The sequence below is a fragment of the Palaemon carinicauda genome, chromosome 31 (assembly GCF_036898095.1).
Source record: "Palaemon carinicauda isolate YSFRI2023 chromosome 31, ASM3689809v2, whole genome shotgun sequence".
NCBI classification, from domain to species: Eukaryota; Metazoa; Arthropoda; class Malacostraca; order Decapoda; family Palaemonidae; genus Palaemon; species Palaemon carinicauda.
The window spans coordinates 12,943,172-12,960,378 of NC_090755.1; the positions used below are offsets into that span (position 1 = coordinate 12,943,172).

Here is a 17,207-nt window from a genome sequence, read left to right on the forward strand (position 1 = left end):
ATTCTCGAAAACCAAGGAGGAACACCGGGGACACGTCCGCACCGTCCTAAAGCGCCTACAGGAGAACGGCCTAGTCGTACGCTTCGACAAAAGTACGTTCTGTGCGGAGGGAGTGGATTTCCTTGGTCACCGTGTATCCTCGCGCGGGGTAAAACCCATGACAACCAAAGTCGACGCCATCAGGAAGTTCCCAATACCTACGACCATTCGCCAACTTCAGGAGTTCTTGGGAATGGTCAATTACTACAGGCGCTTCATCCCCAACATCGCACAAACCCTGTCACCCCTCGACGACGTCCTGAAAGGAAAAGCAAAAAAACTCGAGTGGGGCTTGCCCCCGCAACAGGCATTCGCTCGGACAAAGGATGCCCTTGCGAATGCCACCACCCTGGCTCATTTCGACGACAACGCGCCCCTGCGACTAACGACCGACGCCAGCAACGTCGCCTGCGGGGCTGTGCTTGAGCAACTCGTCGATGGGTCTCCTCGACCGCTGGCATTCTTCAGCAAGAAATTGAAACCCGCCGAAACAAGATACAGCACCTTCGATAGGGAACTCCTCGCCGTCTACCTCGCCGTCCGCCACTTCAGGCACATCTTGGAGGGTACCCCCTTCACGATTGCAACGGATCATCAACCCCTCGTCCACGCCTTCACGAAATCAACGGACGCATGGTCATCCCGACAACAACGTCATCTCGCATCAATCGCCGAATTCGGGTGCACCATACGTTACGTCCCAGGAAAGAAAAACCCAGTCGCGGACGCCCTTTCAAGGATTGAAATTGACGCGATCCACCTGGGAATCGACTACACCAATCTCGCAACCGAACAACGCACCGACCGAGAAGCACAGGTTCACCTGACGGAGCCATCCGCGCTCAAGATAAGTGCGGTTCCCCTCGGACCAGCAGGAGTAACTATTCTTTGCGACACCAGCACGGGCCGCCCTCGTCCCTGGGTACCAGCCTCCTGCAGAAGGAAAATATTCGATATCATCCACGGACTTTCGCACCCCTCAGGACGCACCACCGCTCGCCTTCTGTCTGAAAAGTTTGTCTGGCCAGGGATAAAAAAGGACGCCCGGGAATGGGCGAGGTCATGCATCAACTGCCAGTCAAGCAAGGTCAGCCGTCACACCGAATCGGGGGTGGGCGATTTTCCCCAGCCAAAAAGACGTTTCGGACATATACACATCGACGTCGTGGGACCATTGCCCCCTTCTGGATCCGCTCGCTACCTACTTACAATCATCGATCGCTCCACGAGGTGGTTGGAGGCATCGCCGATGACCGAAGCTACAACTCAAGCATGTGCCGAAGCCCTCCTGTCAAGCTGGGTGAGCAGGTTCGGCGTTCCTGACGACATCACGACTGACAGAGGCCCCGCTTTCCTCTCAGAAATATGGCTGGCTTTGGCGAACCTGATGGGGACGACGCTCCACAGCACCACGGCATACAACCCCGCGGCAAACGGCATGGTCGAACGAACGCACCGCGCCCTCAAGGCGGCCCTGATGGCGAGCTGCACCGACGGGGACTGGAAATCACGACTTCCTTGGGTACTCCTCGGCCTTCGCACCGCCCCTCGTGCAGACGGCGAACCTTCGCCCGCCGAAAAAGTTTACAGGGAAGCGCTCGCAGTTCCTGGCGAATTCTTTCCCTCATCAACCGACGACACGAAGCTGGATCACTTAAGGGATATCGCCAGGAAGTTCAGGCCGTGTCTCAAAACTTACCAGGACAGAACCAAGCACTTCAAGCCAAAAAGCCTGGATGACTGTAAGTACGTTTTCGTCCGTGTCGACGCTCATCGACAACCACTGACTAGACCTTATCGAGGTCCCTACTGGGTTATTAAAAAGACAACGAAAGCCTTCCTTCTCGACGTCCATGGCCAAGAGGACTGGGTCTCTATAGACCGCGTGAAACCAGCGTTTCTCGAAGGAAGCGACACCGCCTCCGCCGGACCTGGCAGACCCAGAGTTCCGCCACAAAACAAGCCGCCCAACGAAGGAAAAATCATCAAACGACGTCAAGAAGAAGAGATCCTTACACCGACCGCCAGCGCGCCCCTCCGTTCAAAAACAAGAGGAACCCTCCGACGCCCGAAGAGATACGAAGATTGATCATCAGCCCTCTACGCCGCCCGATGTCTTGGGGGGGGAGTACTTGTAAGGACACCGATCCCTTCGTCGTCCAGAAAATCGACAAACTACTTATTTATTTAAATTCTCTCTTCGCCACACTGTGGTGTCCTATGTATATATATTCCGCTCTACCAGAGCTACATTTTGATGTATGTATCGTTTCATGACATGTTTTTGTTAACCCATAATTCATATATTTGTAAGTGTAAGAAAACACATATAATTTGGCGGGCACTTCAATCTGACTTGGCGCCAATGTAATCCTACGTTTCCGTCCGCACCTTGTTATGTATTTCCGTGCGCATTCAAATAAAGTATCAGTTGATCTTGGTGACGCTTGTCTCACTGTCCTTACAATATATATATATATATATATATATATATATATATATATATATATATATATATATATATATATATATATATATATATATATACATATATATATAATCAGAAATTTGTTTTAAAAGTCTATGTTCGGTTGTATCCAAGTGAGATCATATACCAAGAAATCTGTGGTTTGAATCTAGCATCCAAAAATTTCTTTTGCATCCCTGACATAGGCCGTAAGAAAACAGATTTTGTACATACAACTTTTAATGGATTGAATAATAAATGTATTTCTATCTTACGTGATAATTACGGTGGGATTAAAACGATTTAATCGACTGGCAGCGGTGTGAAGGAATGTAGTCCAGCTTTCTCGTACATAGGTCTAGAGAATCTGAGAGAAATTTGAAAAATATTTTGAAATTAGTGTAATATATAGCATTTTAGGCTAAAATTGCTATTTTAAGGTGACTAGAGATAATTTTTATACATGAACGATTGGAAATTAGTATAATATATAACATTTTAGGCTAAAATTGCTATTTCAAGGTGACTGTAGATATAATTTATCTATGATTATTGGAAAATAGTATAATATATAATATTTAGGCTAAAATTGCTATTTCAAGGTGACTGTAGATAATTTTTTTAAATGAATGACTTATACTGTATATAGGCCTATACATATGCGCACACAACAGGAGTTACAAAAAATTATTATTATTATTATTACTTGCTAAGCTACAGCCCTAGTTGGAAAAGCAGGATGCTACAAGCCCAGGGGCTCCAATAGGTAAAATAGCCCAGTAAGGAAAGGACGAGAGGAAAATAAAATATTCTAAGAAAAGTAATAGCATTAAAATAAATATCTCCTATATAAACTATAAAAAACTTGAACGGAACAAGAGTAAGAGAAATAAGATAGAATAGCGTGCTCGAGTGTACCCTCAAGCAAGAGAACTCTAACCCGAGACAAGTGAAGTGGAAGACCATAATACAGGTTAGGACAGCCCTTGTGCATAGGCCTAACCTTTATGGTTGAATTTACTTCTATATTTCATCATTTTATTCACATTCCGTACCTGTACGTTTTTTTGAATTTGACATCCGGGTAGACGACTTCGCCTCCTGCTAGGAATCCCGTCCAGAACCCGTAACTGCCCAGGGTTACTATGCTGTGGTTGCAAAAGGACAGCGCTGCCATGTCGAAGGCTGGTGACGAATCTGTGTGAGAATAAGACTCTGGGGTCTTACCACAACTTATATTACTTTATATTTGTGGTTGTAATAAGTTTGACATCATAAATTGAATAACGGATTCATTTGAATCCAGACTCCTTATGTTGAGTTAGTTTCCGTTGTTATGAACTGTATCATAATAGATTCAATATTTTTACATACACACACACACACACACACACATATATATATATATATATATATATATATATATATATATATATATATATATATATATATATATATATATATATATATATATATATATATATGATAAATTTTGCAAATTTAGACGTGTTTTTCATATTAAAATAAGCCATTATATTTTGATACATTAATGTCCCGAGGTCAGTAAGAGAATCCAGACATTAATGTATCAAAATATATGGCTTATCTGAATATATATATATATATATATATATATATATATATATATATATATATATATATATATATATATATATATATATATATATATATGTATGTATATAATCTTACCTTAATCATACTATCAAAAAATATTACCAGATAATGGTCATAAAATCAGGGTTTATATCCACAGACAATAATAGAATTTAGGTTATGTAGTCATTGCCGATAAAATTTACGTTTATTCTGTAATTATATCTCTTTATAGCTCTGTAAATGAAGCAAGAAAGTTACATGAGCACCTGTACTAATTTGTTGGACAGGAACTTACGTTCTACTAAATTTCTTCTACGTGATCTAGATATTAATCTCTGGCACCGTCGTTCAATTAGTTCGTGATGCGTTTTGCATAAGAATTTCCATAATACTGATCAACCTTCATATTCAGATCTTCCTGGACAGTTCCATCCTGTTGCTGTTTTTTAATGTTTTTAATTTTAATTGTTCATTATTTCTCAGATCGTTTATTCAAATCCTTGTTTCCTTTCCTCACTAGGCTATTTTTCCCTTTTGGAGCCCTTGGGCTTAGAGCATCTTGCTTTTGCAACTAGGGTTGTAGCTTAGCTAATAATAATAATAATAATAATAAAAGTTTATCTAACGATACATACACATACACCATTGCACTGTAATTATTCAGTGGCTACTTTCCTCTTGGTAAGGGTAGAAGAGACTCTTTTAGCTATGGTAAGCAGCTCTTCTAGAAGGACACTCCAAAGTCAAACCATTGTTCTCTAGTCTTGGGTAGTGCCATAGCCTCTGTACCATGGTCTCCCACTGTCTTGGATTAGAGTTCTCTTGCTTGAGGGTACACTCGGGCACACTTCTATCTTATTTCTCTTCCTCTTGTTTTGTTAAAGTTTTTGTAGTTTATATAGGAAATGTTTATTTAAATGTTACTGTTCTTAGAATATTTTATTTTTTCTTGTTTTCTTTCCTCACTTGGCTATTCTCCCTGTTGGAACCCCTGGGCTTATAGCATCCTGCTTTTCCATCTAGGGTTGTAGCTTAGCAAGTAATAATAATAATAATAATAATAATAATAATAATAATAATGATAATACTCACTATAACTGGAAGGTATCATTATTATTTCATGGACACATAATCCATTTGCTAGTAGCTAGTTTATGCTTGGGGGCTAAACGCACATAATCAAAACCAACATTGCCTTTAGAAATTAAAAGTCTAATTGCAATTATTGTGATCATAGCCATAATTTCAGTCAAGATTTTTTTTCTTAAATACATTTGATAGATATTTCAGTGAAGCATTACTTATATTCATCTGTTGGTCACAGAACACTATTTATTCATTTTTAAGCTCAGGTTAAAAAGCAGAAAGCTAGGCTCCAACAGGAAAAATAGCCCAGTGAGGAGAGGAAATAAGGAAAAACTACTTGAGAAGTTCAAGAGCAATAATAATATTAAAATAAATCTTTCATATATAAACTATAAAAACTTGAAAATAGCAATATGATAAAAACTTCAAAATAACAAGAGGAAGAGAAACAAGATAGTGTGCCCAAGTATACTTTCAAGCAAGAGATCTCTAACCCAAGACAGTGGAAGACCACGGTACACAGGCTATGGCACTACTCAAGACGAGAGAACAGTGGTTTGATTTTGGAGTGTCCTTCTCTTAGAGGAGCTGTTTACCATGGCTAAAGAGTCTCTTCTATCCTTACCAAGAGGAAAGTAGCCAAGTTAGACAAAACACTTGGATACCTATCTATTTAGTAAGGCACTTCCCCCAATTTTGGAGATGAGCCGACATGAAAAAAGGGAAATTTTCTTCTCTCCGCCCCTCCCAGCCTGACGAAAGATTCAGCCAAGTTTAGTTGGTACTGCTAGGTTGCCACAGCCCACCCTCCCCTCGTTATCCACAACATACACGTGAATATAGTATATTCAATTGTTGGTCAGGAGTTTTAAAACACTGTTTATTACTGACAAAGCAGAGAGCTTTAAACCCAAGGTCCACAGCAAGGAAAGTAGCCTAAGGCAAGACTCACAGTAACCATGTTAGACAAGACACGTGAATATATATTATGGCACCTGTTTTATATATCATCATCGTCTCCTCCTACGCACATTGACGCAAAGGGCCTCGGTTAGATTTCTCCAGTCTTCTTTGTCTTGATCTTTTAATTCAATACTCCTCCATTCATCATCTCCTGCTTCGTGCTTCATAGACCTCAGCCATGTAGGCCTGGGTTTCCAACTCTTCTAGTCCATTGTGGAGCCCAGCTGAACGTTTGGTGGACTAATCTCTCTTGGGGAGTGCGAAGAGCATATCCAAACCATCTTTTTTGTTTATATATTATTATTATTATTATTATTATTATTATTATTATTATTATTATTATTATTATTAGCTAAGGTACAACCCTAGTTGGAAAAGCAAGACGCTGTAAGCCCAAGGGCTCCAACAGGGAAAAATAGCCCAGTGAGGAAAGGAAATAAGGAGATAAATAAACGATATAAAAAGTAATGAAAATGAAGATAAAATATTTTATAAACATTAACAACATTAAAACAGATATTTGATTTATAAACTATAAAACATTTGCTGCGAGTTTGAACTTTTGAAGGTCTACTGGGAAATGGTTGATTTACCTTTATCAGGCAAGATGTTAACGTCAGGATGCTTTCCAAGAGTCTCCTTCAAGAAAGTAGGATCGTCAGAGGCTGCAACGAACGCCAATCTCTCAGGAGGAAACTTGGCTCTGTAGTACTCCAGTGAACGGTTGAAGTAAGACTCCCCGGGCAGCGATGCTCCGAACATATTCTGCCGAAGACGAATTAATCGAATTTTTATTGGATTATCTTTACTGTTTTCTTTTATTAGGTATCGAGAATTAAAAGTCCTATAAAGTCAAAAAGGCAGAAAATACTTTATTCTGTTTCTCCACTTGTGAATATATTGTTATTTATGTTCTAATGATTTTGATATTTGAAGTCTGTGTGACAACCATGTGCGAACTTGGAGTCATGGTTGGGGTTAATTCAGTCAACCATTTTCTCGACCTTAACCTTGACCTTTGACCTAGGGCTTTCAAAATTGAATCACTTCCACGTCTCAACGTAACGATTAATCCCTAAAAGTTTCATTACTCTATGAGTAAAATTGTGGCCACGAACTTGTTCATAAACAGACAGGCAAACAGGGGCGAAAACATAACCCCCTCCCAATTTCGTTGACGGAGGTAATAATTTTAAGGAAAAGGTCACTCGGACATATCTCCAGCAAAGATTGCAACTACACCATGAGCAGACAACCTTAATGCCTTTGTATTAACTTATACATTAAGAGAATTATCATAAATTCATTCTATTAAGTCTTTAGAACTAAAATTAGGGGAACTCACATGAGCGTATCTAACATAATCGGTTCTCCGTATATGAAACCCTACAAAGACTAACTCGGCGGGACCGAAGCTTCTCCGTCTCTTTCGTATGCCGTCGAAGAATTCTCGTACCTGGGATTATTTAAAAGAAGTTATGATTAAATATCGAAGATATATATATATATATATATATATATATATATATATATATATATATATATATATATATATATATGTATATATATATATATATATATATATATATATATATAGATATATATATATATATATATATATATATATATATATATATATATATATATATATATATATATATATATATATATATATATATATATATATATATATATAATAATTCTAACTTCTTCGCACCATACTCTTGATTAATACTAAAAGATTTAACTGTATAAATAATATAGGCATTCATGTCAAAAGTAATGTAAAAAGATAAGGCCATAGTTTCTTAAATGTAGAATTGGTATATATATATATATATATATATATATATATATATATATATATATATATATATATATATCTATATATATATATCTATATATATATATATATATATATATATATATCTATCTATATATATTTATATATATATATATATATATATATATATATATATATTCATTCTTACCTTTCTGTTTATGTAATTGGAAAAAGCAAATTCTCGTTTCAGGTCTTCTCTAAATTTCTGAAACAGTTGGATCTCGAAAGCGTACGCTGATGGAGAGAGAGAATTGAATTGAGTATTTCCAAAGGGTATAAAAATATCATTATGGTAGTCCAATACTGAAGATGAAAAACAGATAACTAGTTAGTTTTATTCTTTGGTTTAAACTCTAAAAAATCCCACACATTTCTAAAAAGTTCTGTCATGAGTATTTTTTTTTTTCATTAATACAATAGCCATTATTTATGTGGGTTATTATTATCACTCTTATCATCTTCATTATTATCATTAGGTACCTGACATCTAGCTTATCTGATATCTATTTATTATTTACTCAATGCAACGAGAAATGAACGATAGGGGAGGGCACCTGCTTTTAAACGTTTACCGCCATGTGCCACGTTTCCATGGATCACCGGGTTGCTTTCCAACTCATCCTCCTTACTCTTTCTTTGGCCCTTCCTCTGTTTCTATATGAATTTGTGTTTTTCCGAAATTATTTCTCTCCTTTCTCTCTATTTGCCTTTTATTCCAACGAGTACCTGTTCTCGCTTTAGATAACTACCTTAGCTTGGCTATGAAGCTTCTGCTTGTCACAGAGTGTGTGTTTGCAGCGTCTGGCATATGAGGGTGCTTGTATGCCATGTTTAGGATCGGAGAAACCTTTATACTAAAAATGAGCCTTGATTTTTTCTTACTGATGATGTGGAACAAATGTTAGGATAATTTCAGGTACAATTTGGCAATACACCAATTTATATAGAAACAGAGAGAGAGATAGGACAGAGACAGTGTAAGGAGATGAAGCAAGCTGGAGGAAGGTGGCAAATCAATGATCTGTGGAGATGTGGCAATAGTGGGGGAATCCTTTTAAAAGCAGGTGCCCTCCCGTATCGTCCATTTCTCGCTGCATTGAGTATAGTTTACCAATTTTGAAGGTGTGATTCATCATTCTGATAATCTTTGTGACTTTGCAATTCGATTTGAAAATAGTCTTTTCTGTAAGTTAGTCATTTTGAGAATCATTGTGATACTACATTTATATAGAATGTAGTTAAATAAAGTCAGCTTAGTGGATTCGACAAAATCAAAGATTAAATCAATTAATTTATATACATTGTAATGTTTATCCGAGATTTTGATTAAAGAGCGTAACCAGGCACTGGGGTGTCCACCGACCTTAGAACATAGTCGAAACACTTACCATGCATGACAAATTTATGAGGACCAAGAAGACCGGAAGCTGCCAGTTCGATACTAGCGTAGTTGTACATTCCACCAGAGTTACGCACTCCGATCCAGTCAGATTTATCGTAGTGACCTAGCCAGAAGGAAAGGTCATGGTAGTTTCATTGGTGCATATGCTATCAAAATTGCACAAAAACCTCAAGGTAAATGAAATATGGATACAGTTAACGCATATCAATAAAAAGAACTTGTCTCGGATGACCCAAAATTTGCCAGTTATCAGAAATGACCCATTTTTTACTCCACCCACAAACACCAGAAAATAAAAGTCCAGGACGTTTCTTTGGGTGTGGTGTATTGTTCTGTAAATATCTGTATGTATGTTCGTACTCTCAGTCTCACTGTACCTTGTCAATTATAGAGACGTCGCTCAATAAATCAGTCCTCCAAACAAGGAACACGAAACTAGTCAGGCCTTAAATTTATATTTCCCGACTTATTCAGACTTAATCATTTCCACTCACCTGGAAGATTTGGAAGAGAAAGGTGATGGAAGTCTCTCAATCGATCCTTCATGACATCGTTTACGACAACGGATGCGTTGTAGAGATTGCGCAGTGCGTACATCGTTGCGTACTCGCCCATCGTGTTACCCAGTCTACCGAGGGGCGAGCAGGTAAGTACCGGGAGGTTCAACCCGTGCCACTTTACGTCATACGTAACAATAGCAGCTGGTGGTACGACTGTCTTCAGTGTTCTGTCCTGTGGATTGTGTATTGTAGTAATTCTGAAGGGTAGAAAGTGACTTGTGAAGTATGCGGAGCTGCTGGTGTAAATTTACAAAGATCAAACTTGCAGCGAATGTTTCTATGTTGAACAGACTGATATACAGTAAGTCTCTTTTTATATTTTATTTATGAAAGATCTATTTTGATGTTACTGTTCTGAGAAATAGGTGATTTCAATTGTTCGTTACTTCTCTTGTAATTTATTCATTTGTTTCCTATCCTCACTGGGGGTATTTATCCGTGTTGGGGCCCTTGGGCTTATAGCATCCTGCTTTTCCAATAAGTGTTATAGCTTAACTTGTAATAATAATAATAATAATAATAATAATAATAATAATAATGATAATAATACCTTAAAATCTTAAATTAGAATACTGTTATATACTGTACAAGAAATCACATTTTTTGAAAGGAGAAATAGCCAAAATAATCCATATTAATCTCCTCATTAGCTATTATTATTATTATTATTATTATTATTATTATTATTATTATTATTATTATTATTATTACTTTAAGATGCTAAGTAAAGTGTCCCTACTCATCAATATTTCCACCTTGACCATTTTAATCATATTCATATCAAGTAGTTTTCAAATGTACTATAACCAGGACTCTATTTACCTCCACATTGGCTGAAGACAGATCTGGAACGCGAGGTAGATTCTCCAAGGCCTTCCTCAACATCAACACAACTTTATTTTTGTCATTCATCCTCGTTAGCTTCAAAATAACAGATATGAAGTCTTTGATCTGCGATGCTTTGGACTGGCCATGATCAGTCCTGATTGGTTGGAAATCTGGCCTCTTCACCTCTGCTAAGATTATCTCTGCTTCTTCCTTCTGGAGAACGTCTTCATCTTCGTGATTTATAGAGGAAGAGTTCTCGCCATATGTTATTTTGTGATAGTTGGGAATCTGCGATCGAAGCTTCGAGCTCAGCTTTTTGTATAGGAGTCGCTTGGGGTATGTCCAAGTTGTGAACCAGTTTATGATCACTGGAAAATGTAGAAAAACAAATGAAGGCGTTTAATATGTTGTTATTATTTCATGATAAACATCATTTTCTATGGGTGATCTTGACAAACTTCTACGGAGTCTAGCATCATGAATTACAAAGCAGAAAGATAAGATGCGGAGTCCTTGAAGTATTATTATTATTATTATTATTATTATTATTATTATTATTATTATTATTATTATTATTATTAGCTAAGCTACATCCATAGTTGGAAAAGCAGGATACTACAAGCCCAAGGGCTCCAACACAGACAAATAGCTCAGTGAGGAAAGGAAATAAGGAAATAAATAAACTATATGAGAAGCAATGAACAATCAAAATATAATATTTAAGAACGACAACATTAAAATAGGTCATTCGTATAGCCTATTATTATTATTATTATTATTATTATTATTTGCTAAGCTACATCCCTAGTTGGAAAAGCAGGACACTACAAGCCCAAGGGCCCCAACAGGGACAAATAGCTCAGTGAGGAAAGGAATCAAAGAAAAATTAAATATCTTAAGAACAGCAACAACACCTAAACAAATATTTCCTATATGAATATGAAAATTTAACAAAAGAAGAAAAATTAGATAGAATAGAGTGCCCGAGTGTACTTTCAAGCAAGAGAACTCTAACCCAAGACAATGGAAGACCATGGTACAGAGACTATGGCACTACCCAAGATTAGAGAACAATGGTTTGATTTTGGAGTGTCCTCCCAGAAGTGCTGCTTACCATAGCTAAAGAGTCTCTTCTACCCATTACCAAGTGGTATAGATGTTCAAAATCATCATATATATATATATATATATATATATATATATATATATATATATATATATATATATATATATATATATATTATATATATATATATATATATATATATATATATATATATATATATATATGTATGTATATATATGTATATATACATATATATAATTTAAATTACCATGTTTTACCCTGCGCAGCTGTCTCGAGGCGCTGCATTGTGGTAACGAGAAATGAATAATTTACCCAAGATACAAGTGTCAGTCGGTATGATAATTAGCCTCACATATTTCCTGTACGTTCAGAAGATTGGTGGCTATTCTAAATAGCTATGATAACATACACCTGTGTCTAATTAACAAATGTGTCTAATTCTCACTCACTCTCACTTTATATTTATCTCCAATGTTAAAAGTGGGTTTATTATTATTATTATTATTATTATTATTATTATTATTATTATTATTATCATTTTTATTTGCTTAGCTACAACCCTAGTTGGAAAAGCGGGATAGTTGGAAAAGCGGGATGCTATAAGCCCAGGGGCCCCAACAGGGAAAGAACCCCAGTGAGGAATGGAAACAAGGAAAAATGAAATATTCTAAGAACAGTAACAGTATTAGAATAAACATATCCTATATAAACTATAAAAAAATTAACAAAACCAGAGGAAGAGAAATTAGATAGAATAGTGTGCCCGAGTGTACTCTCAAGCAAGAGAACCCAAGATAGTGGCAGACCATGATACAGTGGCTATGGTACTACCCAAGACTATAGAACAATAGTTTGATTTTGGAGTGTCCTTCTCTTAGAAGAGCTGCTTGCAATAATATCAAAATAAATCATGCAATATATCAACTATAAAAACTTGAAAATAATAATAAGATAAAAACTTCAAATTAACAAGAGGAAGAGAAATAAGATAGAATAGTGTGCCCTACTTGTCTATGCATATGTATTCAGGCCACGGAAGGAAAAATGAAGACTTTATGGGACAGTCTCACAGTGAAAAAAAAAAAAACATATAAATAGATCATTTTAGAAATTTATTCTCATTCTGTCATTGTCACTAATAGGACGAAAGTACTAACTCCAATCATGTCTTTTCGTTTACCTTTCATGGACTTGAAGTCCTCTCCACACGATCGTGCATGCCCGACGGGCAAACAGTGATACCAGGCCACGATAGTTAGTGAAAATGAAGGTTGATGACGTCAGAAGCGGGAAAACTAAAGGCATGGATCTGGCAACACCGTATGATGCCAGATCCCTGTCTGTGGTTTTCCCGCTTCTGACTTCATTAACCTTCATTCTTACTAACTATTGTGGTCTGGTATCACTGTTTGCCCGTTGGGCATGCACGATCGTGTGGACAGGGCTTGATACTATTGCAATCTCATCATGTTTCAACTTTTGTGATTTCTATACATCTATGCTTGTATATATATTATATACTTGGCGCTATACTTACGGAAAAACACCATACACAACGCCAGGAGATATAAGAGAATTCTTATCTGTTGTCGCATTTTCTGACCGTATTATTCCCACCTTCTGAAAAGATAAAATAAACAGATTAAAACAATAATTATTGTACATCAGGCATTCAGTAAACAAAATTGAGATGGGGTCTTTTATAGCATCCTGCTTTTCCAACTACGGTTGTAGCTTAGCAAGTAATAATGATAATAATAATAATAATAGTATAGGGTGCAGATCGTTTTCCGATATTCCTCAGTAGATAATGAGTTCTCGGATGTGGTGCTGCTTCATTGCTATGGCTCACCAGGCCAATCTTAGACTTGATTTCCGCGCGTCAGATGATGATTTTAGGCTACCGGGACCTTTTATCTGGCGCGTCGCTGCTCTGCGCACTTGTTTAAGGCAGTTGAACCGTTGATAATACTCATATCTTCAGACTGTGCGGTTGCTAGCAAGGGATGTGAGGTTGGCTGGTGAAATCTTGAATGTATATAAGATTGATGTGAGTTAGTCGTTGTATTTGGGGGTGGCTATTGTGTCTTTGTACACTGTTAAAAAACAGCTATTTTAATCCGAAATTTTCCGTAAAAATATAATGTTCTTAGCCGTATTTCAGTAAAATACAGTCGACCGTAATTTTACCATACTTTGTTAATATCTTGTACAGGTTGGTTACCGTAATAACACTCCTTTATGTCAATATTTCCGTTTTTAAAACGGTAAATGCCTGGCGACATTCATTCCAGAACTTTTACCGTTTTTACGGCAATTTTTATCAGTGAGTCATGGTGTGACAATGTAACAATCTCCAATAGATTTAGTAGATTTGAGAACAAAGCCCTCAAAGGGATATTGGGAGTTGAATGGCAGGACAGGATTAAAATGAAACTATAAGAAATTACTTGAGTGCCTTATGTGGATGAGATCATGATGAGGGGTAGATGGAGATGGTTTGGGCATGCTCTTCGCACTCCCCCAGAGAGATTATTTTACCAAACATTCAGCTGGGTGGAGAAGAAATTGAATTAAAAGCTCAAGATAAAGACGACTGGTGAAATCTAACCGAGGCCCTTTTTGTCACTAGGCGTAGGAGGACATGATGATGATGACCTTGTTTTAGTTGTTAGTTTATATTTTGTTTTTGAAAAACATTTCATGAAACAAATGAAGTTTGCATTAGAAGATATATATAGGAGAGTGTTTGTTTTGACATAGAATGTGGCAGGGACCATACTGTGTTATATCCTCATGGAATATTAATTTTTTTATGAATTTAGGGAAATGAATTACCAGATAACACACACTGGGTTATGAATATGGAATAATGGGATAATATAATAAATTAGTGAAATGCTTTCAAGATGAGAATGTTGAGAGAAAATAATTAAGAGTTATGACAACTTTCTTTTCTTGTAAACACTTTTAATTTCTCTCACTCTGTCAAGTTTCTTTTCGCTTTCTCCAATCTACACGATACTGCATGCTAGCATTTTCTTACTTCACACGTCATCCCATTCATAAGGACGTTTAAAAACCAATAAAATCATCACACCCTTATTTCAGACCCTTCACATCTGTTATAGTATCTTTTCAATGATTCATAACATATAATCCTTCGCATACATATATGTATAATGGAATATACTTTAGGTAACAAATTAGACGAACCGAGACATCTTGCCAGCAAGACACCAGGTGAGTTATGGTATTAAGTTTGCCCAAGTCAGCCTACACAAGATTAGTGGTTATTTTAATTAGTTGCAACACTTGTTTTCGGTCGACGGACGAGGCTAACGCCATCTAGCAGGGACTAGGAGAATCCGTAGCTGAAAATTAGTACACTTAAACCTGTTCCTCTTCAGTCTTCCAGAATTTTTTTTGTTCCTTTCTTACACTATCCTCGTTGGCTGGGTGGTAGAAAGGGAATGAGATATCATTTTGAGAAAGAAATAAAGACTGATATAATTTCCAGACTTAAGCACCAAATGCCTACGGGGTAGAAATTTTAGCTGGATTCATTATTTCTTCTACAGTTTAAAATTGCTTAAAATTCATACACACGTACTATGTATATATATATATATATATATATATATATATATATATATATATATATATATATATATATATATATATATATATATATATATGTGTGTGTGTGTGTGTGTGTGTGTTTAAGTCTTATTTAAACTAAAGTCACAAGCCAGATAATAAATTTTCCATTTTTTCGTGAAAAATAGTTACAAACAACTGTACTTGTACTGTATTTAAAACCGTGTATGAGAGAGAGAGAGAGAGAGAGAGAGAGAGAGAGAGAGAGAGAGAGAGAGAGAGAGAGAGAGAGAGAGAGAGAGAGAGAGAAGTACTCCAATAATCTTACCTTCCACTTCACGTACCTTAAGCATTTATAAACACAAATGAACTGAAGGAATTTTGCACAAACTAAACCAGCTGATCGTACTATATCTCACATACTGGCGAAATGCTACAAGCCTTGCTGGTTGAGGGGTGAGATTCGCTGGCTAATGCCTGGCCACATGTGGGGTTTTAAGTGTATGCAAATTATCCTTATAAGTTATCTTTATTATAATATTTCCTTTTCAAGAGTTGGCTAAGCCTACAGTATATATACCTCCGCCAGCGAAGTTTAAAGGAGGATATGTTTTTCCCCTGTGTGTGTGTGTATGTTTGTTTTTGAACAACTTCCTGGCCACAATTTTAATCTTAATAAAACTTGCAGGGATTAACTGGTATGTTTAAAGCTGGAAATGGTTGAATTTTGGAAGGTCAAAGGTCAAAGGTCATGGTCAAGCAAAATGTCCAATTCACGCAATCAGCCATAAGTTTAGAACATCGTTGTCACAGAGACTTCAAACTTGGTTAATTCGAGTGTATGAAAATCCACGCCAATTAATACATGTTAAGGTCAAAGGTCAAGGTCGAGAAATGAGCTGTCACGGGGGAGGTCTGCGCTCTACTGAGTTTCCCTCTAGTTTAGTTATGTTCTATCATACTTAAGCTTTTGAATGTGTATGTTAGAGAAGAGTTTATAACATACAAAGTCTCAAGACAAAATGTTCCTCCTAATCTATAAATTATGGTAATTACAGCTATGCGCAGGTGTGCATATGAACTTAAATATATACTTTGGTTTATCATTCATGAAGGTGGAGGGGTGAAGAAAGGATTTTGAAATAGGTTTTAGTACACGCACACACACACACGCATATATATATATATATATATATATATATATATATATATATATATATATATATATATATATATATATATATATATATATATATATATATATATATATATATATATATATATATATATATATGTCTTATTTTTTTTTAAATTACTTCATTAAAGACTGAAGTACCAGTTCCCGCGCAAAACGGGAACAAGTTATACCATGATAATGTACTTGATCAGTGGATGCGTTTCTTACAAACCAATTTAGATCCTGTCACTCTTTTCACCCTATATCGAAAAGAAATATCATTCATCGTCTATAAAATAATTTAGAATATATATTAGAAATATAAATTTCTAATTAATTGAAGAATTTTCTATTTTCTTGTATTTATTTTACAAGAAAATGAAAATGATATATAAGAAATACCACTTGTTTTTAAATGTTGCAAAATGTCATTTCTTTGTTTTGATTCGAGTGCCGAAGTTGAGTCTAGGTTGGACCTCCTCTCTTCTCTTGTGATTATTTGTTCTTATTGATTTAAACAGTGAATAGATAATATGGG

At 36.4% G+C, this 17,207-nt stretch overlaps 1 protein-coding gene across 2 annotated transcripts in view; it reads right to left on the reverse strand.

Moving 5' to 3' along the window:
• Positions 1-15,943, reverse strand: part of LOC137624302 (galactoside alpha-(1,2)-fucosyltransferase 2-like) — a 46,861-nt gene extending 30,918 nt beyond the window's left edge. Inside the window, exons 1-10 of one of the 2 annotated variants that reach the window (XM_068354882.1) lie at positions 15,821-15,943; positions 13,430-13,512; positions 10,800-11,173; positions 9,912-10,149; positions 9,404-9,520; positions 8,164-8,249; positions 7,518-7,628; positions 6,766-6,937; positions 3,562-3,703; positions 2,782-2,873 (exon numbers count right to left, since the gene is read on the reverse strand). In XM_068354882.1, coding sequence (XP_068210983.1) covers positions 2,810-2,873; positions 3,562-3,703; positions 6,766-6,937; positions 7,518-7,628; positions 8,164-8,249; positions 9,404-9,520; positions 9,912-10,149; positions 10,800-11,173; positions 13,430-13,487 — 1,362 coding nt within the window. In that variant the 5' untranslated portion in view covers positions 13,488-13,512; positions 15,821-15,943 and the 3' untranslated portion in view covers positions 2,782-2,809. Of the gene's footprint in view, positions 1-2,781; positions 2,874-3,561; positions 3,704-6,765; positions 6,938-7,517; positions 7,629-8,163; positions 8,250-9,403; positions 9,521-9,911; positions 10,150-10,799; positions 11,174-13,429; positions 13,513-15,108; positions 15,179-15,820 lie in introns of those variants that run through there. The other variant, XM_068354884.1, reaches the window with a different exon arrangement.
• Between the last annotated feature and the right edge of the window lie 1,264 nt (positions 15,944-17,207).